At 39.9% G+C, this 24,650-nt stretch overlaps 1 protein-coding gene across 1 annotated transcript in view; it reads left to right on the top strand.

Moving 5' to 3' along the window:
- Positions 1 to 22,283, top strand: part of plcl1 (phospholipase C like 1) — a 123,573-nt gene extending 101,290 nt beyond the window's left edge. Inside the window, exons 8-12 of the mRNA XM_017421139.3 lie at positions 5,630 to 5,992; positions 9,840 to 10,043; positions 12,526 to 12,601; positions 13,388 to 13,497; positions 14,681 to 22,283. Coding sequence (XP_017276628.1) covers positions 5,630 to 5,992; positions 9,840 to 10,043; positions 12,526 to 12,601; positions 13,388 to 13,497; positions 14,681 to 14,878 — 951 coding nt within the window. The 3' untranslated portion in view covers positions 14,879 to 22,283. The remainder of the gene's footprint in view (positions 1 to 5,629; positions 5,993 to 9,839; positions 10,044 to 12,525; positions 12,602 to 13,387; positions 13,498 to 14,680) is intronic.
- The last annotated feature ends 2,367 nt before the right edge of the window (positions 22,284 to 24,650 follow it).

Genomic DNA, 24,650 nt, shown 5'->3' with positions numbered 1-24,650 from the left:
TCTCTGTTGAACCTAGTTAGAGGAATTTCAGCAGCTTTTCATCCTAACTACACAGTCAAAAAAATAAAAGTTCATAAAAAGTACATTTGGGCTAAGCACCTCAATCTGCTATTAAACCTGTGAGGTTGTTGTACAAATAAGCTCCTTCTGAGTTCCTCAGATACTCCAGCAAATTATATATTATATCTGAAAATCTCAGGATTTTTCTCCAAAGGAGGAAAGTTTATTCATGTTTATGTATTTCTGTATTTGATTCTGTCTGTACCTGATTGTTGTTTCTGTGTTGTAAAGCACTTTGGATCGCCTTGCTGCTGAAAAGTGCTATGTAAATAAATTTCACTTCACTTCACTTCCAAACACGACATGCTGGTGCGTTTCAAACCAAATCGAGGATTGAGACGGATTTCTGTTCAGACTACCAGACGTATGTGGATACAAGTGGTTCGAGTGAAAACATTCTCAATGTGCATCGTTGCTGGCAGTTCAGACCTGTATTAAGCACTATCCGGTTGTAATCGGACAGCTAAAAAACTGTTGAAAGAACAGTTTAATTCCCCTAATTCCCACCTTTATGCACGTGACCGAAACATCTCTCTATGAGCCATGCAAACAAAGACCCTAATGACTCTCCGGTGGGAGGGAAGAGATTAATCTGCATGTGAATTTAACTGCATAAAGAAAACCTCTCATGCGTCCAGTTTTGAACTGAGAAAAGCTCCCCAGATGGGAAGCAAAACATCTTTAGAATATAAGGCCCATTGCTTTGTTTTTAAATCTGTTTAAAATTGCCATACCCTGAATGGCTGAGAAGCTACACCAGCAACAACTGAAACAAAAACAAATCTTTACAGTCTGATGGACACCAGCCTGTACAGCTGGAACTGGAAAATGTTTCTTTCCTTTGCACGAGTTCCTGCTTTTGTCATGTTCCTTCACTGACCCAACTTAACTCATGTGTTTGTGCATGTGGAATGTCTAGTTTTATTGTTGATTTTAGTTTAAAAAAAGTTTGCAAATGAGTCTTGGGCTAGACAACCTCTGTACAAAGCAACGGTGGCTTTGTTTTAACATGCTGCATTGTTTTCTGTGTTGGCCTTGTCCAGTAAGTTTAAACTAAACTAAAATGGCAGACATAACAATAAAACAGGAAGAAATACTAAAACAAAATACTGACAATATCTCGTTTTTGTTGAATGGGACTGCCTTCATGTGGGAAAAACAAAACAAAACAAAAACAAAGAAAAACATCCCCTTCTTTTGTCAAAGGATTTTCCTGGGATTTATGTGATAGACCAACAAATTGGTGCATAATTGTGGAGTGACACTTTTCAGTCTGCATTTTTATTCACCCCGCTGAGTCAATACTTTGTAGAAACACCATTTGCTGCAGTTCCAGCTGTAAGTCTTTTGGGGTTTGTCTTTACCAGCTTTGCACATCTGGAGACTGAAATTCTTGCCCAGTTTTATATATTTTTTTGTTTTTGTTTTTGCCAAACTTCTCCAGCTCAGATCTTTTAAAGGTACAAACTACGATGGCACCAATAAATACCCACAGTTAGGGGGACAAGATTAGTTCCTTTAAGGGTACCTCCCCAGTGACGAGCCTTTGCATCCAATAAGTTCCATCAAAAAAAAAAAAGACTAAGACTTTGATATGCAAGGTAGTGGGCAATATGCATTCCTCAAGATAAGCTAGTTCCATTTTACTTGTCTATACGGGCACATTTCTGATGAGTGGTCATGCTTACTTTGCTTCAAATTTAATTGAAAAAAAAAAAAATTTGTGAAAATGCAGGCAGTTTTTAGGACTTTGCCCATAACCCCCCCCCCCCAAAAAAAACCAAGAAAACAAAAAAAAACAAACACAACTTTTGAAATATTGTAAGCGTGCAAAAAGCAGAACCGAATTGGTTTCCACGCTGTTCCTGGGTGCTGCTGCCAGAAAACAGATTCAGTTCACAAGTAATGAGTTTATTTTAAATCTTGTAATAATTAATTCTTGCAGTATCTGAAGTAGCTAAAGAGTCAGTGAGGAAAACGAACAAACAAACAAAACACACCCAAATGTGTTCATGGACAGAATGGGTTTATAATTTCTGCAACAGGCATAGCTGGTAAACTAAATGTAAGACTCAGAATCAAGTTATTTATTTACAGTTTTCCAACCATCTCCTTTAATTTAGGATTGTATTTTATTGCACACAACATGATCAGAATGAGAAACACCCATCAAAAATATTCACTTCAAACAGCAAAATGACTAGATTATTTTTCAGCATGACACTAAAATCATAAGTAGCATAAAGCAGGTCAATATGTTTCCTTCCGGAGGTTGTAATTGGTTTCATTTACACTTGCACAGTAATAAATCAAAGACTGAGGGGAAAATAGTTTGTTTAAACCTTTTATATGTATAAGTGCGTGACAGTGCCTTATATTAATCATGTTTACGGACTGCAAGATATTTTCTGTTTGTTGATGTTTTTTTGCAAAGAGGGAGATGATTTAGAGATATTCCACAAGTCAGCTTCAAGAATGCCACAAACCCTCAAATGAACTTAAAACAGAATTCACATTTTACAGCAATAAAATTTATCATCGCCATATGGTGAAAGGGGAACGTGGACGATAATGTTTTTGCCAGTGTCTGTGTGTCCATATCATTGGAGGTACATCTACAACTCATTAACTTTTGGAATCAGTACACTTCAAAATGGCCACCACAGCTAATCAACATTAAAATGCCAACACAAAACTGGCTACAACTCAGCCAATTTTAAAGATATTGATCCAAAATTTGAGGTGGTGGTAGCTGAAGATCATTCACAACATATGCTCTTATCAGGTTTGTAAAGGTTGGAACCCGGGATGCAAGCAGACACGAGGAGAACAAAGGAAAACTGATTTATTAATAAAGTAAAACGAAACAAAAAGCAGATGTGGCAGCAAACGTCGACTTACTGAACAGCAGATCACAGGGAGCACGAGGAGAACCAGACAATGCATGACAGCAACAATGAAAATTACTAGGGACTGAATATAAAGGCTGATGACGAGGAAATGGAAACAGGTGAGTGGTTACAAACTGGGGACAGGTGCAGATGGGCGTGGCAGGCTGACTGGAAAACTACCGAGATGAGGGCAGGTGAATAGTGGCACAGGTTACACTAAGAGCAAAACTATACAGTATATAAAAAAAGGAAAACAAGAAACAAACTAAGCACAAGGATCACGATAAATCAAATAAACAAGAAAATAACACAAAAATACCCAAATACTGACAACTCAGAGTGCTAACACATTTTGCAAAATCTTGCGATATAACACAAGATTGCCCTTAATGTTTTTTTTTTTTCAAAGGCGATGAGTGGAATGCAGTCCTTCTAGGAATCCTAGGCCTTTAATCGTAATGAAAGCAGAGTCAACATTTAAAGAAAAGCAACGAGATGAAAACAGGAACAACGTGAACGAGGTCTGTGGGATTTTGAAGAGGTTGATGCTTCGCACCTGCGTGAAAATGGAGCCCCAAGTGCTTAATTAGGGGAGGGGGGTGGGGATGATTCAAATTAGGAGCTCCCGTGAATATAACGATGTAGTGAAATCATTACGAGACGAGGTTTGATGTCTTGCTGATTGGGCTTTTTTACCCCTCGCTGGCTGGAGTGTTGGTGAGCCGTAATGACAAGCTGTCACAGCTGATGTGTGCTTTGTGCGTACGGCTCCCTGCAGACATAATGCTCCTCCATAAGGACTGCTAAAGATGGGAATAATACCTGTAATCAGTAGACAGTAATTGCAGCGGTTGTTTGGCAGGAGACAGACTTTAAATAAGATTGGAATGGATGATTTGTCTGTCTGAGATGCTTGTGTGTTCATGTGTGTGAGTGAATCACAGAATTACAGCTCCATCTGCGCATTCAGGATCAGCAAATTAAGTTGTGCGCACACCCTTTATTTTGATTTTTCGGGCTCACACAGGCTCCTTTTGTTTCCTTTCACTGCCATAGTACCTTCCAGCGGCTTTGTTTTCCTTCAGTGGCGCTCACAAGGAAACAGTCAGCAAGTCTTCGTCCCCCTACCAAAACTGTAACTGGACTTAAATTGTCATTTTACAGACAGACTAATGGCAGGATGGAGAAACTGGAGAATGATTGCTGCATGTCTAATTACTGCTGAATCAGAAAATGGAGCCAATCTGACAGAAGCATGAATACAGACACAGGCAAATTAGTTGGTACCCTTCTGTTAAAGAAGGAAAAACACCCAAAGGTCACTTATATAACTTCAAACTTTAAACTGGCAAAATTAATAAAAACAAAATAATTACTAATAATAAACTAATGAAAATCAGTCATTGTTTTTATATTTTTGTTCAACAGAATTATTTAACATAATAAACTAATGAAACTAATGACAAAAAGGATGGAACCCCTAGAAATGACCATGACCACAGGGACATGTTAAACTAAGACATGTTCTGTAATCAGCCAGTCTGCCCATTTAAAGTAGTCACAGGGCTGTTTGGAATCATGGTGTGTACTTCATTGAACACAGAAAGATAAGGACAGAGTTGTCTCAAGAGCTTAGAAAATGACTGACAGTGATCAACAGCAGGTTAGAGCCTAAGTGACCCACAGCTGTGGTCCAACAGTTCAAAAAACACTTAGAAAAACAGTAAAGTAAAGAGAAACTAGTCCTGTTGATTATTACAATCCTGACAAAACAGGCTTTTATTAAGAAGAACTCTAATAAAGAGTTTTAGCCGAAAAAAAAAGAACCTAAATAAAACAGTATCTTCAGAATATATCCAAAGATCACAGTATAATTACCTTTAATAAGCTGCAGCTGAGCAGACTTTCTTTTTTTTTTTTTTTTAACCCAGTGTGGGGTAACCTGCATCAAAGATTGAGTTGACTGCTGTTAAGACTCCCAAACGTGTGTGGATACAAGAGGTCCAGACCCCCTCCGAAGGTGGTCCGAGTGAAACATTGAGACAGTTCACACCTGTACTGATCAAAGAGCTAAAACCCTTTTTAAAGGACACGTCTGAACGACCCCTTTGAGCTCTAACTGATCGCACCACATCTTTCTTTAAGTCTGGCAATAGCCGTTGTAAAAACCTGTCAGGTTGCTGGCAGAATAGCTCATGAACCACCGAACAGACTTTGTCATTGGATGTACATTTACACCTGATGAACTTGCTGAGTCAACCCAATTCATCACGACTCATCAACCTTAGCAAACCCCAAAATGTCCAACACTGAGTCAGTTTTACAAATATCCAGCTAAAGTTTGAAGTGAGAGTTGCTAAGAGTTATTCACAACTCATACTCTGAGCTCTAATACATACAAGATTTTGTGATGTCACAAAATCACTTGAAAATGACCGTAACTGATATAACTTCATCTTTTCTGAATGTGGTTGACTCCAGACAAACTTTAGCTTGTGCTTGTGGACAGACAGACTTCTCTTGTCTACTAATGTTAGAGACAGATCAGACAGATCTTGAATTTGAAGCAGTGAAGAATACGGTTAATGAGGGTCAGGACTTTGTGAATTGTTTGCTAATCGTTTCGTTTTCAGTGCACATCTGGTTTACATGTTAGTGCTTCACTCTCCTGTGTGCAGGTGAACATGCCCGAGCTGGCCTTGCTGCGCTTTGTGGTGTTGGACGACGACTACATCGGAGACGATTTCATCGGCCAGTACACCTTGGCCTTTGAGTGCCTGCAGCCTGGCTACCGGAACGTGCCCCTGCTGGGCCTAGCGGGAGACCTCTTACCGCACACCAGCCTTTTTGTCCATGTGGTCATCACCAACCGCCGAGGAGATGGGAAGGCCCCGCGCCGAGGGCTGTCGGTGAGGAGGGTGGGCAGGCGTGGAAGGGAGTACGTCACGCTGAGACACACGGGCATCAAGATGGTGGACGAGGCTTTCAAACAAGCGAGCGGACCCCTTAAAGAGGCAACGGACCTGCGAGAAGATGCTCAGGTATGAAAGAACATGATCGTCTTTGTTAGATTATGAAGTTTTTACAAACTTGAGACCACTGCCCCCTGTAGTTTGGAGTCTGGATATCATCTTCACAATGGAGTCATACATACAGCACTTTCCTGAGGTTACCACTTCTGTTAGCAAAATATCTCATGAACCACTGAATAGATTTTAATGAGACCATCAGAAAGTGATCATTGGTTGTACATCTACAACTGATTAACTTTTGGGGTCAGCCCATTTCAAGCTGGCCACTACAGCAAAATGACCTTAGCCTACACAAAAATTGCTATTCCTCAGTAGGCTTTAAGGACATTGAGTTGAAATTTGGTGTGGTAGTAGCTGGCCATCGTTCACAACACATGCTCAAAGCACTAACAGATCACACAAGACACCATAATAATGTATGAGACGGCACATTGTTATTTTCAAGCTTTGACCAAAGGTTTTTATTATACTTAGCGCAGCACCAACACAGCTGCACACAAGCTTGTGAGTTTTAGACAGAAATGGAGAAGAATTTAGCTCCGCTAGTCTTGTGAGCCGCCTGCGTTTGAAAGCATGTGATTACCTACAATCAGAGTCCACCTGAGACATGTCTGTAGGGTGAATAAAAGAGGAGGAGGAGGACGAGGCGTGACAAAGGAAGAGTCAGTGAGAAGTGTGGAGGAGGACAATAAAGCTTCTATAAATACCAGGAGAAGTGGAGGCTGGTCGCACAGCACCCACCAGCTTATCACTGAACACTAACACTTCTGGGTGGGCAAAGTGAAAAGAATCACAGAGTGTGTTCTTAGACCATTATATGGAGATACATGTGCTGATGAGCAATAAATACGTGGATACTTTTGCCTCCGTCTTGTTTATTTCTACATCACAGCTGCTTTCTGCAAGTCCACGAAGAATTTAAAGGCCCAGCATTCCCGGAAGGACTACGTTTCGCTTCTTATGCCAGAGTTTTAGACCAAGAAGTGACAGAGTTGTAGCCGTTTTGGTACGACTGTAAAAATAACGTTCCTCACAATCTCATGAGATGTCATAAGGTGTTGTGAATGACTCTCAGCTACCACCACATTACATTTTAGCTTAGTATCTGCTAAACTGACTGTGTTATAGCCATTTTTGTATTGGCTAATTTGGCAGCCATCTTGAATTGAACTGACTAAGAGTTCGTCAGTTGTATATGTACATCCAATGACTGCTTTCAGAAAGTTTCACTAAATCCATGGTTCATGAAACATTTTACTAACAGACAAAATGTTAAGCAAAGATCTCACACAATGAGTAGCACTCAAAGAATGCTCATGAATGATTCTCAGCTACTACCACACCAAATTGTAGCGCTTTATGCTGCGTGGAAAATTGACAGTTTGTAGCCGTCTTCCTTTTTTTTCTAAGGCTGTGGCAGCCATCTTAATTTATGTTGGCTCCAAAAGGTAATTAGCTGTAGGTGTAGATTCAATGAATACTTCCTGCAAGCCTTAAAGGAAATTCATCCAGTGCTTCATGTGATGTTTTGCTAACAGACACACATGCATGCACACAGACAGGGGTATAATCATGATTTCCTGCATTCAGCTTTCGGAAATGGGTGCTAAAAATATAATTATAACAGCATCTCTAAAGCCAGCAAACATGTACTCTAAATTAACAAAGAATAAATAAATATATAAAAAAATCTGATTTTAGATCTAGTCTATTAGCGGCAGTTGTCCATCAGTTTTACACATTCGTTTTTTTTTTCTTCATCTCTGGCTGCTTTGGTTGTTCACACCCCTGCTGTTATAAAACACATCTCCCCATAACGCTACAGATACAGAAACGTTCCTGCGATAGGTTTTATCTTGTAATCTGCATTTTATTTTTAGAAACAGCGATGAGATAAAGAGGATTAGCAATGATTCGGTTTTATTTTGTTCTCTAGTCGATTGTTATCAAGCCTAAATCACAGCTGTCAAAATGTCTGCTGGGAGATCAGGTTTGTGGATTTAAGTGGAAACGTGAATCTCACATGAAAAGAAAAAAAAAAGAATCAGATAATTAGCAGCGTACTTAAAAGGATCCTGCCGTTCTCCAACAGCACAAATGTAAGACCCTTCAGTCAGAAAGTTTGGACACCCTCTCTTCTGAGCTGGCGCTAACATGTGTTCTCACTGATTCAGTCCCAAGTAGACGTCTTCAGGTTCACGCCTGGTACTAAAATGCATCTGGAGAGATCAGGTGTCATGCAAATAAACTCTTCACCGCGACACACCCCGGGCCATCGTTCTATTTGTTTTTGGTCATTCGATTGTAAGCAGTAAGCACTGGCTGATAGCGTTCACGCTTGGCAGTGTAATTGTGTACCCCAAAATCTTTTTTTTCCCCATCAGGCAGAGGGCTGTCGAATCAGTGTGACAGCGGGTCTGCTAATGTTTCTGTAAAAATTACAATACAGTCAGACATTGGAACATTTTGACATTAACACGGTTCAGAGCCATTTGAGTCAAATTTATGTGGCATTATCTCTTGTTGAGCTTAGTTACTGAACAGGTGTGATGTAAGAGAAATAAAGACACATTTTCAATGATTGCCGATTTCACCGAGCTCAGTGTCAGAGCAAAGACTGCAGATTTGAACCTGTAAAAATCCACTACAGTGAAACACAGTGCTCTGGCAGCCAACAGCTGTTTTCTGCAAGGCTTCACTGCGAACACACCGGTTCTGTGTTTAATTAGATGAACATAAAGTGACATAACGCTGTCAGACTGTTGTTCTGTGGTTGACACAGTGCATTATAGCTCACAGCAACCACAGTGGGTCCAATTAGCTCTAAAAACAATCAGAACAAACTTACCACACTGCGTCGTGCTCCACTCTGGTGAATAAAATCCCAACAAAACTGACATTTCTATCGAGAAGGATTCTGATAAACAGTTCAATAAACTGATGAACAAACAAACAAAAACACCTTACCTTCAGAACATTCCCAATGATGACCATTTAATTATCTTTAATCAATTGGCATCTGAAGTAGACTTTGATACCTCGCTGCTTGTGTGGGGTCATGTCATTTCAGCAGGTGGTCCTACAGCTCGGCTCAGGGTGGATTGTGTTCAGACTAACAAAACAAATGTGGACAAAATGGGTGAAGACGTTTTTGGTTATTTCAGTGCTATTCACATCATCATTTAGTGCTATTTTAAAGAAACCCATTAGCTGAGAACAAAATTTGGCAAAAGGTCTGAACTGGGCCAAACAGAACATCGGCAGATCTGATTAAATCCACCCGAAACAGATGTTAGAGCCAGATCTAAACAGGGTTCTAGGATTTGCGTGGGACTGCTGTTTTCTCATCCACTCAAGTCGTCATTTCATTTCCTCGTCCTTCTGTGTCTCTGCCACGACTCCAGCTGTGTGCCCAGTTGGTGCCCGTCATGCTTGATTCATGCACACACAGGTGTGAGGATCACCTGCAGTGTTTGGGCTTTTTTTCTTAACGAGCTAAAGGTGTTCAGTTGGACGTTAAAGTTCTCATTCAAGAATGCTTTTCATTGAACAAACATGTTGTTTCCCTTGTTATCAAGTAACCCAGCATTTCAGATGTGCAGTTAACTCTTTCCGTCCCTGTTTCACATCCTGACACCTGTTTGAGCTGGAAAACATCCCAAAGCCTTAGATTGTTTTGTTCCAGCTTAATGCCATGTTGTTTCTATTGCTTAAATTAGGTCTGATTTCTCTGGCCTAATTGACTGCTGACATATTTTTTACTACAAGTGAGGGGTGTTTGCGTGTAGGGGGTGTGCTGAGATTTTTTTTACCGTCCTCAATTTTGTTTTCTTTTTTATCTTATTTTTCACTCCAGAGCTCCACAGCCAATTTCAAAGATCAGTGTGGGCTCCCCACGGTGGCCAAACTGAAGCAGTGCATCCAGAGCCTGGCCACGAGGCTTCAGAGCCCCGAGGGCACCATGGGAGCCACCATGGTTCTGAGGGAGGGCTACCCCTGTCTGGAGCCGCTGGTCAGCCTCTCAGAGGCGACCCGCAAACTGCTTGCTGCCTACGACGTGGTTAGTATGTCGAATCAAGCGTCCACGAGAACAAATTCTGTGATTTTTCCCTCATAACTGTGTTTTGTGATTAATAATCTACAGCAGGGGTCTGGAACATATGGCTCTGGGGTCATATGTTTCTCTTTGGTCCCTCTGCAGTAGCTTTTTAAAGCTTTAACCAAAATTATTATTGTAATGAATATGTATATTCGTAATGTTATTTCTTCTTTCAGTGAGATTGTAAATAGTTTAAAACAATTATTTTCAGGCCATTTCTTTAGTTATTAATATTTCCATTCTTTTCACCCGGTTTTTCCTTTTTGAGTCGGGTGTACTGGTGCCTCCAGTGGCCAGGGTGTGAGAGGTGGGGTACACCCCAGACAGGTCTCAAGTCCATTACAGGGACACAGAGACAAACCCAGCTGGGAGGCGAACCTGCGACCTTCTTGCTGTGAGGCACAACACTAACCTCTGCTCTGCTGTGCCGCCTGATATTAATATTTGTTGATCCTAATACTGAAGACTCGAGACAGTGAGACTGGGTACTTCAGAGTATGTGTTTATAACCTAAGCTATGCACTGCCAAGCCTTAGATCAAAAGAAAATAACCATATTCAGTTTGTATCCTTGTTTTTTGTCAGAAGAGAATTATTGTTGACTAATCTACAGACATTTAAACTGTTAGAGACAGAAACACGGCTGTCAAGGTTTTAGAAAATCAAAGCTTTGAATGACTCTGACTCGGTAATAAGCTTTTCGTTTTAAAAAAAGAGTCTTTTCCTTGAAGGCCAACCTTCGAAACACTTTGCTTTCATTTAAAGTTTGATGCAAAAATTCTAAAGTTGCTTTACTTCTGCTGGGCCTCCAAAGCATGACATGTAGTTTATGAGGTAAAGCAAACATTTAGGCTGGAGTTCCGACTTTTATTCCCGAAACCATTTCACTTCTGAGTCGCCACACCTTCTTCCCACACAAAGAAACTCCAGGACTTGTCTCCATTTTTTTCTCTTTTCTGCTTGTCTCCAAAGACAAGGACCAGCTGCTCTCTGCTCACCAGGAGGCTAGTCTACGCCTCACCTTCCCACATCAAGAGTAAATTATAAATAAAACAAAACTAATTTATTATAGGATAAAACTAAACTCCTTAACTTAATTAATTTGAACGTTGGTTCTTTCATTTTAAACGTTGGCAACCAAGCTGCAGTAAGCGCAGATCAGCTCTCTAACATCACGTAACTAAGCTGATTATTTTAACAACTGCTTTAGCTTTTAAAGTCCATCAGCCTTTTAACATTGGGGTCATCGACTTTTTAAGCTGGTTGAATGCCAATACTTTTAAAAGCGTAATCCTACACAAATAAATGTTTTTGGCCTTCATCTACAATGTTTGCAGGACACATCCCCTGGACAGCTTGGACACAACTTTAGAGACTAACAGACACTTAAGACTGGTAATAGGGCTGAGTGCTACTTCCTGGTTTCCTGGTGCCCCTTTTTGATGCTTTTTTTAACACTTACTAATATTAGCTAATACCTAAATTAGCTTCTACATATCACTAATGTTTGCTAATTCATATAGTCAGTTTGTATGCTCTGTAACAGGCGAGACGAAAACATTGACGTTATTTTATAATTTTCCACCTTTTTAGGTTTACAATGCAAAGCTCTCAACAAAGTGCTGAGACTGCTGAAAAAACAGTTCAGAACCAACTTCCCCCCCCTACAAATAAAAAGGGTTGATATAAAAACGAGAAGCTAAGAAATTACAAATGACTAATAATTAGTGTTGGTCTGTTCAGAAGTGGGGGTGAAGGGGCTTAGTGGAAGCTACAACTAGTAATTTTGTTTATATAATTTTTTTATACTTGAACAGATGAGGTAAAACATAAAAACTGTATATATATATATATATATATATATATATATATATATATTTTTTTTTAAGTAAGAGGGTAAGTCATGTTAGAAGGTTCACAGTGATATGTCCAACTGCATGGCTTCATTTTTTTAATTTTTTAATCATTTTGGAGCTTGTCAGTAGTTGGAATTTTTTCTTTCGTATTTGTGATTTTTTTTAAACAGGCTGAAGCTAGCTGGTCATTTTAGTTTGAACTTCTTTTTGCTTTTTTTTTTTTTTGTTGTAACACTTTTGATATTCTATTCCAGTATATCAGGTTCAAGCTGAACTATTTTTAAAATTCAGTCAATTTGAGAAGTTTGAGAAATCCATATTGTCTGACTTTGTTTTTCATTCAGTGATTCTTACCTTCGAGGCACATTTTTGTGTAAATAAAATAAATAGCAGTGTGTTGTTGTTCATCTGAAACTGTATTTACCAAATTTTAATATTTTATTACCAGGTCAATACCAGTTGAAAGCCTTGACCTTCAAGCTAAGAATTGAAAAAAAAAACTATTCGAGGTGCCTGTATTTGGCTGCTGTATGGTTTAGAATATTATATAAATATATATAATGTGCACGTACATGTTGTTCTATTTAGATGATTGCTGCCCAGAAACAGCTGATTGAGAGTGCAGATGGTGTTCAGGAGAGGATCGACCGGGTGCACAGAGAAGGTAAAGTGTGAAGAGTTGCCTGAATGGCTACACAGGTGGACTCAAGGGGAAGTGAGTCAAAAAAGATTTGATCAAGAATTAAACGACTGCACTATAAGATACAACAACAGTAAGTCCTATATAAATCAACAAATGAACAAAGCCGTCAGCTGGAAAATTCACTTGAGAGATCAGGTCAGAGATGCTTTCAGTCTTCACATAGTATTAAAAACAAGTTTGCTTGAAAGGTTGTTTTTCAGTGAGCCTGACATCTGAGTGACACTTGCACAGCAGCTGAATAAAACTGAAAGAAACAGAGTCAGTATTTTGTTTATTTTCTTTACAGCCACTCACTATCTGAGATAGTTTCTGACCCTTAGATGTGAAAGTAAATGTCAGGAGCAGTTTGATGTTTGCACAAATACGTCAGTTTTGTGACAACACATCCATCAAGGCATGTTGACTCTTGCCTGACAGTGTTTTGCATAAGCTTAGATCAGGCGTGGGCAATCCTGGTCCTCTAGGGCCGCTATCCTGCATGTTTTACTTGTTTCTCTGCTCCAACACACCTGATTTGAATCAATGGGTGATTAACAGGCTTCTGCAGAACATGAAGAGGTAATTTAACCACTGAATCAGGTGTGTTGGAGCAGGGAAACAAGTACGGTAAAATATCCAGAATAGTGGCCCTCAAGGACCAGGATTGCCCACCCTTGGCTTAGATGAATGGCTCTCACACTTGACAGCTGTGATTCACTAGAGTTTGAACTCTTGACGTTACACTCGGGTCCTGCTTGTGTTTGACAGGAATGGACTTCCATGAGGATCTCTCCCGGCTCAGTGAGAAGGAAGGACTTAAGGGACGCAAGCTAAACAAGGCAGTAGAGAGTTTCACCTGGAACATTACTGTGCTCAAGGTACTAAAACATGCTAAAGAAAACCCAGAGGTGCAGTAGCAGTGGACTTTAGGGTTGTATATCATTGGGGTGTGACTGTCGAAGACTAGTTGGTGACTCAAAATTACAGAAGGTTTGTGAAGAAAAATCCAAAAACAAAAATATGGTAAGTTTTCATTTGTAGCCTCGCTAAATTCTGTACAACCAGCAAACCAAATGATTCTGTTTTTGGAAGCCAATCCTTGAAAACCATCACCTACTTTTGTGTGCATGGCTTGCAAAGCTATATTCTAGGCTATCAACATTACCTGCATTGTGCCCACTTTGGCAGCCATGCCTCGTTTAAATCAATTCAGTTTATTCACAACAAAAGTAATTTCAGGGTACTGCACAAAAACATTTTACATACATTTTACAATGCCACTTAGTAAAAGTTATCTAGCTAAGGAAGCCAGCAGATTACATTGAGTCTTCACTACGTCACAATCCCCCTTTTTGAGCAATAACAATGGCGACAATAGAAAGGAACAACTCCCTTTTAACAGGAAGAAACCTCCAGCAGAACCAGGCTCGGGTTGAGTGACCATCTGCTTTGGCTGGCTAGGTTTAAGAGGACAGGAAAGAGACGGAGACAAACACAGAATTGGTCCAGGTATAGTTTCTATGGTCCAGGTCCAAACAAACAAAAAGCAGGTTAATGATAGCAATAATTACTGATACAAATGGAGAGTAGAGTGAGTGAAGACAACAGATTGAAGAAATGTGGTCAGTTTGTCCTCCAGCAGTCTAAGCCTTTAGCAAAACTAAGAAATAGCTCCAAAAACCCAAACCAACCCTAACTATAGGATTTATCACAAAGGAAAGTCTTTTGAAATTACTGCAAGCAGATTTAGAACTTCTTAAAATAGAGTGTTTGTTTCAATTATTTTGGCATAAACTTTCTACAAAATAAAAATCAACCAAACTATCACCATTTTGTCACATCAGGAGACGAGCGTCTCCCAATTTTTGAGCGTAAACAGTTTAGTGTGATAATACTGACAGAAACAGAGATTGGTAAAGTGACACCTGACTGTATCTGACAAAAGCAACCAGTAGGAATTAGGTTATAAAGGCAGAATTTTCATTAAACCAATTTAAAAGCTGTTTATAAATTTGTTCCATAGCAAACAGTTTCATTTACGTGTCTCCCTGTGCACTTTAGGGGCAGAGCGATCTGTTGCGTGGAGCTAAAATGGATTCCCTGGATGCCCTGCGGCAACTGGCTCTGGCCTGTGAAGCTTGTGGACTCACCTCCTCGTCCTCCAACTCCTCCTCCAGCTTCTCTACGGCTGAGTTGCACTACTCCTCTCACCCCTCGTCAGGCCGACGCAGCAGCACACACGGCAACGGACGCGTCTGACCTCTGCGCCCGAGCTAGCGCAGGATCCGGGGGGGGGGGGAGATGTGACGATGTAAAGAGACAGACAGAAGGAAAAAAGAACGGGTGCAGACAAGTGGTTTGTATATCCCTTTATTTAGTGTTGTAAAGCCTAATGATGAGCTCAAATACTACGTGATGCTCCGCACTGAGCGAGACGTCTTATGAATGTGTGCAACAGGAACACGAAGGAAGACACTTTGGTGACTTCGGTGTGCTTCTTAGGCAGTTATTCATTGCTGTAACTCAGCAAATGAATTATTTTCGAAAAGAAAGCTGAAGTGATGAAGAGCAAAACAGAAGGAAATGAATGTAGAATGGCCTCAGCATTTCAGCTCACCTCTGTACGTGTGTTCACTTTGTTGTGAATGTTAGAAAAAAAAACACACACACAGACGGAAGCTAAGGGATTTAAGCAGACTTTGTGTTTCTAAAACCTACTAAAGTTTCAAGGTACTTCTGCTTTTGTTGTTGGACATAACTGCAGTGAATGCTTAACCTGAAAGAGTAGACAGGGGTTTGAACTCGTTTAGGACAGCCTTAGATAAAGCCAGCTGTTACTGACATCAACATTAACCTTTTCCTTTACCAAAATGGCTGATGTTTTTGTCCTGTCAGGGATTTTTCAAAAATGTACAAACAAAAGTCCTGTCAGACAAGGCAAAGAAAACCAAAAAGCTGTGGAGTTAATCTAAAATATCAGAAGTCTTAAAGAAGCTTTAGAGAGACTTCATTTGCCAGATTTATCACTCCCTTCCCATTTTATCAGCTCTGGAAGTCTCTGTTTGAGGTTTAATTCACATCCTACTGTATTCATGAAGGTTTTATCTTGGGGGGCACTCAGTGAGTTGGTGACATTAGTCCAGAATCGGACACGACCAAAACATCAGGAATGTAGCGCCGTAAATCGAAGGGGTTTTTCCACAAAAGAGGCTCCAGTGCCAAATCAGGTCAGTTGGTTCTTAAAAATAAAGCTAAGAACCAGTAGGGGTTTTTTTTTCAGTCAGAGAGCCGACTCAGAACCGCATCATTCCATCACATGAAACATCTCTTCCAGTACATGACTGACCCTCCCTCTGTTGCCTTTTGAGTTTCTGTAGACCAGTGGTGCTCAGTCCTGGTCCTCGAGGGCCACTATCCTGCATATCGTTGGTGTTTCTCTGCTTTGACAGGCCACACAGGCTTCTGCAGAACTTGAAGAACTGCTGAAGAGCAGGGAAGCAACTCATCACAAACTCCAGAAGGATGACAGTCTATGAGCTGCTCGTTTAACAACTTATTCTCGTTGAAGTGGAGTATTCTGTCTCAAATGAAGCAGAATAAAAGTGAAGCTAAATCAGGCTTTTTAAACACGGCGCTCACCACATTTTCATTGGTTGCTGGTAGTAACAGAAAGAGCTGGTGAAAATGAGCTTTGACTTTGATTTGGCACTGGAACCCATTTGGAGGGGAAAAAAAAAATAGTCTGTTAGTACTGTAGTACTACATGCCTGCTGTAGTATTTCTGTGGATGATGTAACCTCACATGTTTTGCATCCAGGAGAAAGATATTCCTGCAACATAATCACTTGCTTCATATACAAGCAGCAATAATTAGTTTCTCTCCATGTATGAAACAATTTATCTGATGTTCCTCCAGGCCTTGATGTGTTGTCTTAAACTAGGAACCAGCTTGTATCTTCTCGTTTTAACTTTTGTACTTTACACTGTTGTGTTTTAACCAAACTTGACAAATATGAAGCTTAACCGCCAACAGGACCAAAGTGACCCGTTCAGAGTTGCCTCCTCAAAGCTTACTCCTCTCAGTGAACCAAATGGCCTCCACACACTTTTTCTAGCAATTCAAGTCTTAAGAATAAATAAGGTTTAAATGATGTCATTTTTCTTTAAAGGCAGAAAGTTCAGCTGCATCCATTGCTGCAGCCGATGCTTTAAAGGGCAGGAGACTCTTGTTGTTTGTTCTGCTCCTTAATGAAGGTGGTGGGTCCCTCTGACAGCTCAGAAACACGCAAGTCATGTTTTGGACCAAACTATAAGTGAAGGACTATTTTATTTTTTGAACACCTATTGCTTTTTCTGTTCTTCTGCTGCTGAATGGCTGAGCTGATGTGCTGAGTCATAACCACATCAGGACGCTGACCTTAAACATTTACCTTTGAGTGTGTCTGAGTGTGAGAGAAGGAAGGCTTAGGCGAGATATAAAAGAGGCAGAGCAGAGGTGACAGGTTAGAGGAAGACAACTGAGCTCATACTGGATTAACTTCTGCTTCCTTGTGTGCTTTTGTGTGCTCCACCTGCAGAGCTCCATAATTGGCTGTGAGCTGTAGACACAGTGGCAGCACCTGCTGCTTTTTGCTCTATTAATACCACTCTGACTCACTGGAGGCCTTGGATGTGTGTTCATGCTGCTGCGCTCACATCTGTCAGGATTCCTGGCTCTCGATCTTTACCGGGTTTATTTCCTCTCGGAAGCATTGAATCAGACAGCTGATTAGGAGCTGTTTGCTCGGCGGGATCTCCACTGCCCCTGAGAGGCAAGACACGGCATTGTTTCAGGAAGATGGCAGGCCTACAGCGAGCAGGCATTAATGATACTGTGCATCAGCTGCAGTTAAACTTATCTTTTTATATGGCTGCTAATTAGGAGCAAACAAATAATGGGATTCACCTCACCTGAGGGGAAGGATAGAGGTTTCCTCTGCAGGAGTTGGCTTTCGGTAATTGTTGCTTGTGAAGTTAGAGGCTGTTCTCAAAGTAATCCATTTATATTTTCTGTAAGGAGACCGTGGTGAATATGGTGGGGCTAGATATTAAATGTGCAAATGGGAGTTTTAAGATTTGACAAGCGTATAACACCTACACCACCAACTTGTAGCTGTCTAATCCTAATAAGACAGATCTGTGTTTTGCCTAAAGACATTCTAGACAGTCCGACATGAAATGGCATTCTTGAGGGACTCTCCAGAATGTCTTGTGACGATTGTGATATTTCTCAGTATTTTCCTCAGAGTCATGCAGTTCTGTCACTTAAATTTTTCACATAGCCAAAAAACTTCTCTCAAAATGGTCACAGAGACCATGCAGGCGTCCATCTCAAGAAAGAGTCGATTTTGAAAGAAAGGGTTGACTGTTTTTTGACTCCAGCCTGGGAGCTCTCATCCGGCAGAAACCATTGGTTTCTAATTAATATTCATTGAAATACTGGTCCAAATCTGCCTGTCTTCATTTCAAAATGTGCTCCAGCAAATGAAGTCATAAACGTGGGGGCAGCTGCCAAGATGGGAACAAAACGAGCCGAGGTGGGTGAGAAGTGGGCAGAGATGGCCAACTAAATAATGTGCGCAGCCAAGAATGCCTTTTTGAGAGCTACGCGTATGAAAACGAGCCATTATATTAAAAAGAAACTGGCTGTTAAAAACACAGCCTTAGGATTTGTTGGTCACTAGGTCACAAACACTCTGAATTCAGTGAGACTGCAGCAAGAAAATGTGCCCATTTCTCGCAATTTTCCTGCAATTTGAGTCATCAGCTAGTCCCTCACAGTCACAACTCAGTTACATAACAGCCTACTGTACTCCTCTCACCTCAAGTAATCTAAAACTAAACAAATTGTATTATTAGAAGCCGAATGTGCTTTTATTAATTTGAGACAGCTGTTGCTTTCAGATAATGTCAGCATGGAGTGGGCTTGTTGTAGTCATTTAAGCTTTTTTGGGCCATTAAAAATCAGTCCTTTATAGAGCGTGGATGTACCAAGGGGACATTTTGGATCACAGCTGCTCAATTTCAGCATTTAGAAGTTGTAATACGTTTACTTGGTTTTTTAAACCATGACATTGGTGTCAAAATCTGTCTCCAGTTTAGTTAAGCCATGCGCGCTGATTTGCAAACAGACATTTTGTTTGAGAGTAATTTTTCTTAAGGTTCAGTGACTTGAAAAGGTTGGACTAATTCTCATTTCTAGGATCACTAACTCCTAAAAAAACCATCAAAGCTGCAAACATCACTTCTAGTTAACTGAAGAAATGCAGACAATATGTTACAGACCAATTTTAATTATAACAAGTCAAACTTGAAACTGAAGCAACATTTAAGAACGATCAATAAAGTAACATTTAACTGTTGGATTGACATTCATTCACTGATTCTGATTCGCTCATTCTGATTCATAATTACTTGATGTAATTCAGGTGACAACACCACCAATTTTATTAATGTTATTGACGTTACAGCCTGATTTATCAATTTCTAGATGGTCCCTAAATCCCTGTCTTACTTCCGATGTTGCGTTTCCATCTGTTTCCCCGTCCAAACTAAGAACAAATCAAAGCACAACACCTGCTGCACATAGACATCAGTGTTATTGCAAATCCACGCATCCATGGTTTACTAAACTGAAGGGACAGACTTTTACGACCATCAACATAAATAAAGTTCGACGAACTTCGTCCTGTTGTCCATAATTGAAGCCCAAATGTCAGTTTTTTTGGTGCTGCCATGTTGTATTTTTGGAACCAGAGTCTGCACACTTGGGATGTTGGGCTGTACCCTTGATACGACATTCCCATCCACACACCTTCCCAACTCCATAATAGGCTTTTCTTAAAGCCTTAAATAACTAATTGAAACTAAACGCATGTTACAAAATGCATATTTGAACAAACAGCAGCAAGTAAAAGCTACAAGAGTCAACAAAAATCAGCAGCTAAAGAACGATCTCAAGTGTTTTTTATTTATTTTTTTATTTATTTATTTTAGTCAGGCAAATGTCCCATTTATTTACAGAGAGGGCAGGACTTTAAAAATTATACTGCAGCTAGTCTAGTGGGGGGTGCTCGTCCATGGTGGCTTCAACTTCCAGCTTCCGGTCCTGTCTCTAGTTATAGTATATGATGATCCTCATGACCTCAAATTTTATTTCTACCCATGACCCCCGGGAGGCTTTGTAGAGTTCTACAAAGCAAGAGATTTTAGTGGAATCAATCCCAGCTTTTTATTTTAAGCCCCTTTCCCTTACACACCACACACAGCTTCACGAGTTACCGCTATTTACTTTTCAGTGCAGTCGACAACATTTTCACATTGCAGTATTTGTGGCGTTTTCCTCTACAGAAGGCACTGCGGTCGGCTGCTCCCTACAGTGCTTTGCTTCAAACGTTCAGTAAATATATTATTTTTTGTTAGTCACTGCCGGACCATCATCTCTGAGCTGTGGTGTTCCTCAGTTTACAGATAGGTGTAAGTCTTAAAGTTTCACTGTGATTTTGTCAAAAAGATCATTCAAGTTTATGCCCTTCTGTGTCTGTTGTGTCTCGTAACGTTTTGCAATTTAACAGCATCAAAAAAAATAAAATAAAACAAAACAAAACAAAAGTGTTGCACAAAACAGCAAGTTCCTGGACAAAGAGCTTTTTTTTATTTTACTGTACATGGAATCTTTAAAATTGATGTTTTCATTTTAATAGAAAATTCCAGAGGCTCTTGAAGTGGACACATTCTCTCCATCTGATCTTACAGTATGGAGGTTTTCCAGCTCTGCCATCAGCAGGTGCTGCTCTTTGACTCGATAGGTTTTCTTTTGAGATGGAAACAGAGCATCAAGTGCAACCATTTTGTTTTTCCAGCCTGTTTTTAATCGAAGGACGAAAAATACAGCTGCTGTGCATCTAAGCACAATCTCCTGATTAGACTGCTGGGAGTACGGAGGTGGAGAGGTTCAGGAGTTAGAAACATGAGAGTGGATGTTTGTGAACACTTTTAGGCAACTATTTCCCACTTGCTCTAATTTTTGGTCTGGTTAGGTTTGGTCAGATGTTAAGCTGACCTTAGGTGTGAGTGTGTGCATGCATGGTTGTCCGTCTTGTCTCTGGTGACCCTGTGATGACCTGTCCTCTCACCTGTAGGTTGGTACCAGGTCCCTGAGTAGGACTAGGCTGACATACAGCAGAAGGTGGAAGGGTGTCCATTGTCAGGTGGAGGCGTTGGAGCTCATTGATTATATTTGGAAAGGCGTCACTGATGGCTTTAAAACACATGGTTTCATCCATCAAACTGAGAATACAGAGTTTCTCTTTGTTTTTGGAACGCAGGGAACTCTGACACCTTTAGAGTTTTCAAAAGATGTCAGAATAACTCAAACCTCTGACCTCTGGCTTATAATGTTTTTGATTCTGTGTGTGTTTTTCTACTTACATTTATTAAGATTGATTAAAAAAACTGATGCATCCAATAGTCATACTGGTTGACAGGACTGGTCCTCCAGTATCTTCTTCACCTACAGAGTAATTGTGTGGATTTACAGGTGAAAATAACAAGTATTATCAGAAAGATGTTACTGTTCTTAGTAAAGGTTTAGTGTCAGTGAGGCTGAAAACATTCCAAATTTAAAGCCTAACAATCCTTGAAGGAATGCATATTTTCTTTCATGCCAGAGTTTTAGACTGAGATCGTCTTTTGATGAGACAACAAAGTTGTAGCAATGTTGGTCAAGCCTTGAAAGTAACTTGATGCCAAACGATACTGCATGAGATCAGAGTATGTGTTGTGATTAAGTCTCAGTGACCACCACAAGAAACTTTACCTCAGATCTGTAAAACTGACTCTGTTATAGACCTTTTGTGTTGGCTAAAGTCGTTTAGCTGTGGTGGCCATCTTGAATCAGTTGACTCCAAAATTGAATCAGTTGTAGACGTACAACCTATAATTACGTCCTGAAAGTTTCATGAATAACCATCCAGTGGATTATGGGATATTTTGATAACAGTCAGACAGACTTGACTTTAAATCATTATTTGGCAAAAAATCGATACGATGATCTGATGCAATCTGTTAGCGCTCAGAGTGTGTGTTGGGAATTAGTCTCAGCTGCTATCACAGTAAATTTGAGGTTGATATGTGTAAAATTACCCGACTTACAGACATTTTTGTGCTTTTCTTATATCAGTGGGCTGTGGCAGCCATCTTGAATTGAGTTGACTGCAGAAGTTAGTCAGTTGTAGATGTTCTTTCAGTGATTATTTTTCCAACAAGTCTTATTAAAATCTGATTAATGGTGATATATTTTGGTAACAGAGACACACGCAGACACAGACACGGGCAAAAACATCACCGTTTGCCTTCACCTTTTGGAGGCAAGTGATTTATATGAAAGCAGCTGACGGTTTCCGTGCCGGTAATAGTGATTTTGTGCAACTCTGTCTATTTGAGCAATGCAGGAGAGACTCAACAAACGCAGCAGGCTGAAATAAAACGCAAAGATCCTTTAAGTTCAGAGTTCGGAGCAGCAGCAGACGCCAGGGTCTCTGTTGCCCATGTGTTTGACAAAGTTTGTGCTCTTCGCTGTACAAAAAAAAAAAATGACGATACGTGTCCGTGCAGACTAGTGGCTGAGCAGACGGACGTTTTTTCTTGTTGTTGTTGTTGTTTTGTTTTTCTGTATCTGCCATAGTGACGTGGACAAACATGTGGACGTGCGTAACAGTGTTAGCTGGTGTTTCGCTGTGGCGTTTGCAGGCGCTCGTGTGGACCTGCGTCCACACTGCTGACTCTTTAATCCGGTGTTGTTCCCTCAGCTTTATGTTTTTGTAAAATCTGAACAAAACCAGAGCAAGAGAATAAAAGTATTTATTGACGTGTGTTTAAACTATAAATAGACAAAACGAGTAGAATAATGAAATAAACATTGCTTTTATTTTGAAAAGCTGCCGTGTTTTCTAACTGATGAGCAATATGATATAACAGAAGTATGTATTCCAGACTAAATAAAGTTATCTTTTCCTGAGAAAATCCTCCTGGTTTTTTTTACTCTGGTGCTAAATGTTTCTGGTGCATCCTGTCTGAATTCACCAACACAGTCCGAGGCAAACAACATAACATAACTGTAAATCTGTGTAACATAAATGATTTACACTGACTTCTATTCCACTGCAGACGATGCAAAGCTTAAATGTTTTAGGCTTTGTCCAATCATTTTCCACTAATTTAATATACATCTGTTTCTACATTTCAGGCCTGTAACACATTCCAACAAAGGCTGGCTTGCAGCCTAGCTTTTCACTTTTTTAATTAATTTTTTTGTCCAAATCATAATTAGAATTTCTTGTTGACATTATTTACATAATGACATGTATTGCCTCGAGCTATGATATAGCTATTTCAGCCAGGTCCTAATAAAAAAGTAACAACACCATACAATTTATTATCTAAAAAAAAAAAACAATAACAAAACATTAATTTCAAAATTAAAAGCAAAAAACAGTGCAACACCATTTTCCTGATTTGTTACATTTCAGCCTTATTACCAAATGGATTAAATTCACTTTGCCTTCAAATTTCTACACTCAATAAGCCAGAATGGCAAAGTGGAAAAGGAAGTTTAATTTAATAAGAAGAATAAATGCAAAGATACAGCACATACATAAGTATTTCCAGCCTTTGCCATGACACTCCTAATTGAGCTCAGGTGTTTCCTGTTTCCATCAATCATCCTTCAGATGTTTCTACAGCTCGACTGGAGTTCACCTGTGGTAAATTCAGCAGATCGAATGTGATTTATAAAAGAATGCACCTGTTTATAAAAGGTCCCGTAGCTGACAGTGCATGTCAGAGCACAAACCGAGCCATGAAGTGCAAAAAAAAAAAGACCTCCGAGGCAGGATTGTATCACAAACATTTCTGCAGATCCCAGCGAGACTGGTTGGTCTATATCTGAGCAGTCTGGGTAGAAGGGCCTTAGTCAGGAAGGTGATGAAGACACCTTTAGTAACTCTTAACGGCGCTCCAGCGTTGGTCTGTGGAAAGAGGAGAAGCTTCCAGAAGGATGACATTTTCAGCAGAAACTCCACCAGTCAGGCCTGGATGCTGGAGTGGCCAGACAGAATCCACTCATCAGTAGAAGACACATGACAGCCCCCCAGGAGGACTCTCAGACCCTGAGAAACAAAACTCCCCAGACTGATTAAACAAAGCCTGAACTCTTTACCTGAAGGCCAAGGTCAAATCTCCAGGAGTGGTGACTATCTTAAATTGGGTTTGCTCCAAAAGGTAATCAGTTGCAGAGATCTAGCCAATGATTAATTCCTGAAAGTTTCACTGAAATCCGTACAGTGGTTCATGAGATATTTTGCTAACAGAGTTGACCCCTAACAGTAAATGACAAAATTTTAAACAGATATTTTTCCCAATCTGCTAGTGCTGAGATTATGTGCTGAGGATCAGTTTCAGCTACTACCACACCAGATGTTAGGTAAAATCTGTTATATTAACAGATTTGTTGTCATTTTTATGTTTTTAAGGTAAGCTGGCTGTGGCAGCCATCTTGACTTTGATTCCAAAAGTTACTCAGTTGGTAGGTGAACACTGAGTGATTAGTTCCTGCAAATTTCATAAAAAAGTCTCCATTGGTTCATAAAAAATTCTGCTAATGCTACAGAAAAACACACAAACAGTGGGAATTACCTTTTTTTGCATATTAACAGACTTAAGTCAATAAACTGGACAAAAGTTTCCTCTCATGTGTGTCTCTCAGATCAGAACTATTGTTTGACTTAAAGATGATGCAGATAAGCGGCGCAGATCATCAAAACTGCCTCCAAATCAGTACTGGAACATACAGGTGCTGGTCATAAAATTAGAATATCATGAAAAAGTAGATTGATTTCAGTAATTCCATTTAAAAAGTGAAACTTGTATATTATATTCATACATTACATACAAACTCATATATTTCAAATGTTTATTTCGTTTAATTTTGATG

Source organism: Kryptolebias marmoratus, linkage group LG6, assembly GCF_001649575.2.
Source record: "Kryptolebias marmoratus isolate JLee-2015 linkage group LG6, ASM164957v2, whole genome shotgun sequence".
Classification (NCBI taxonomy): domain Eukaryota; kingdom Metazoa; phylum Chordata; class Actinopteri; order Cyprinodontiformes; family Rivulidae; genus Kryptolebias; species Kryptolebias marmoratus.
Note: the sequence above shows the minus strand (reverse complement) of the source record. Positions and strands in the feature narration are given on the sequence as shown.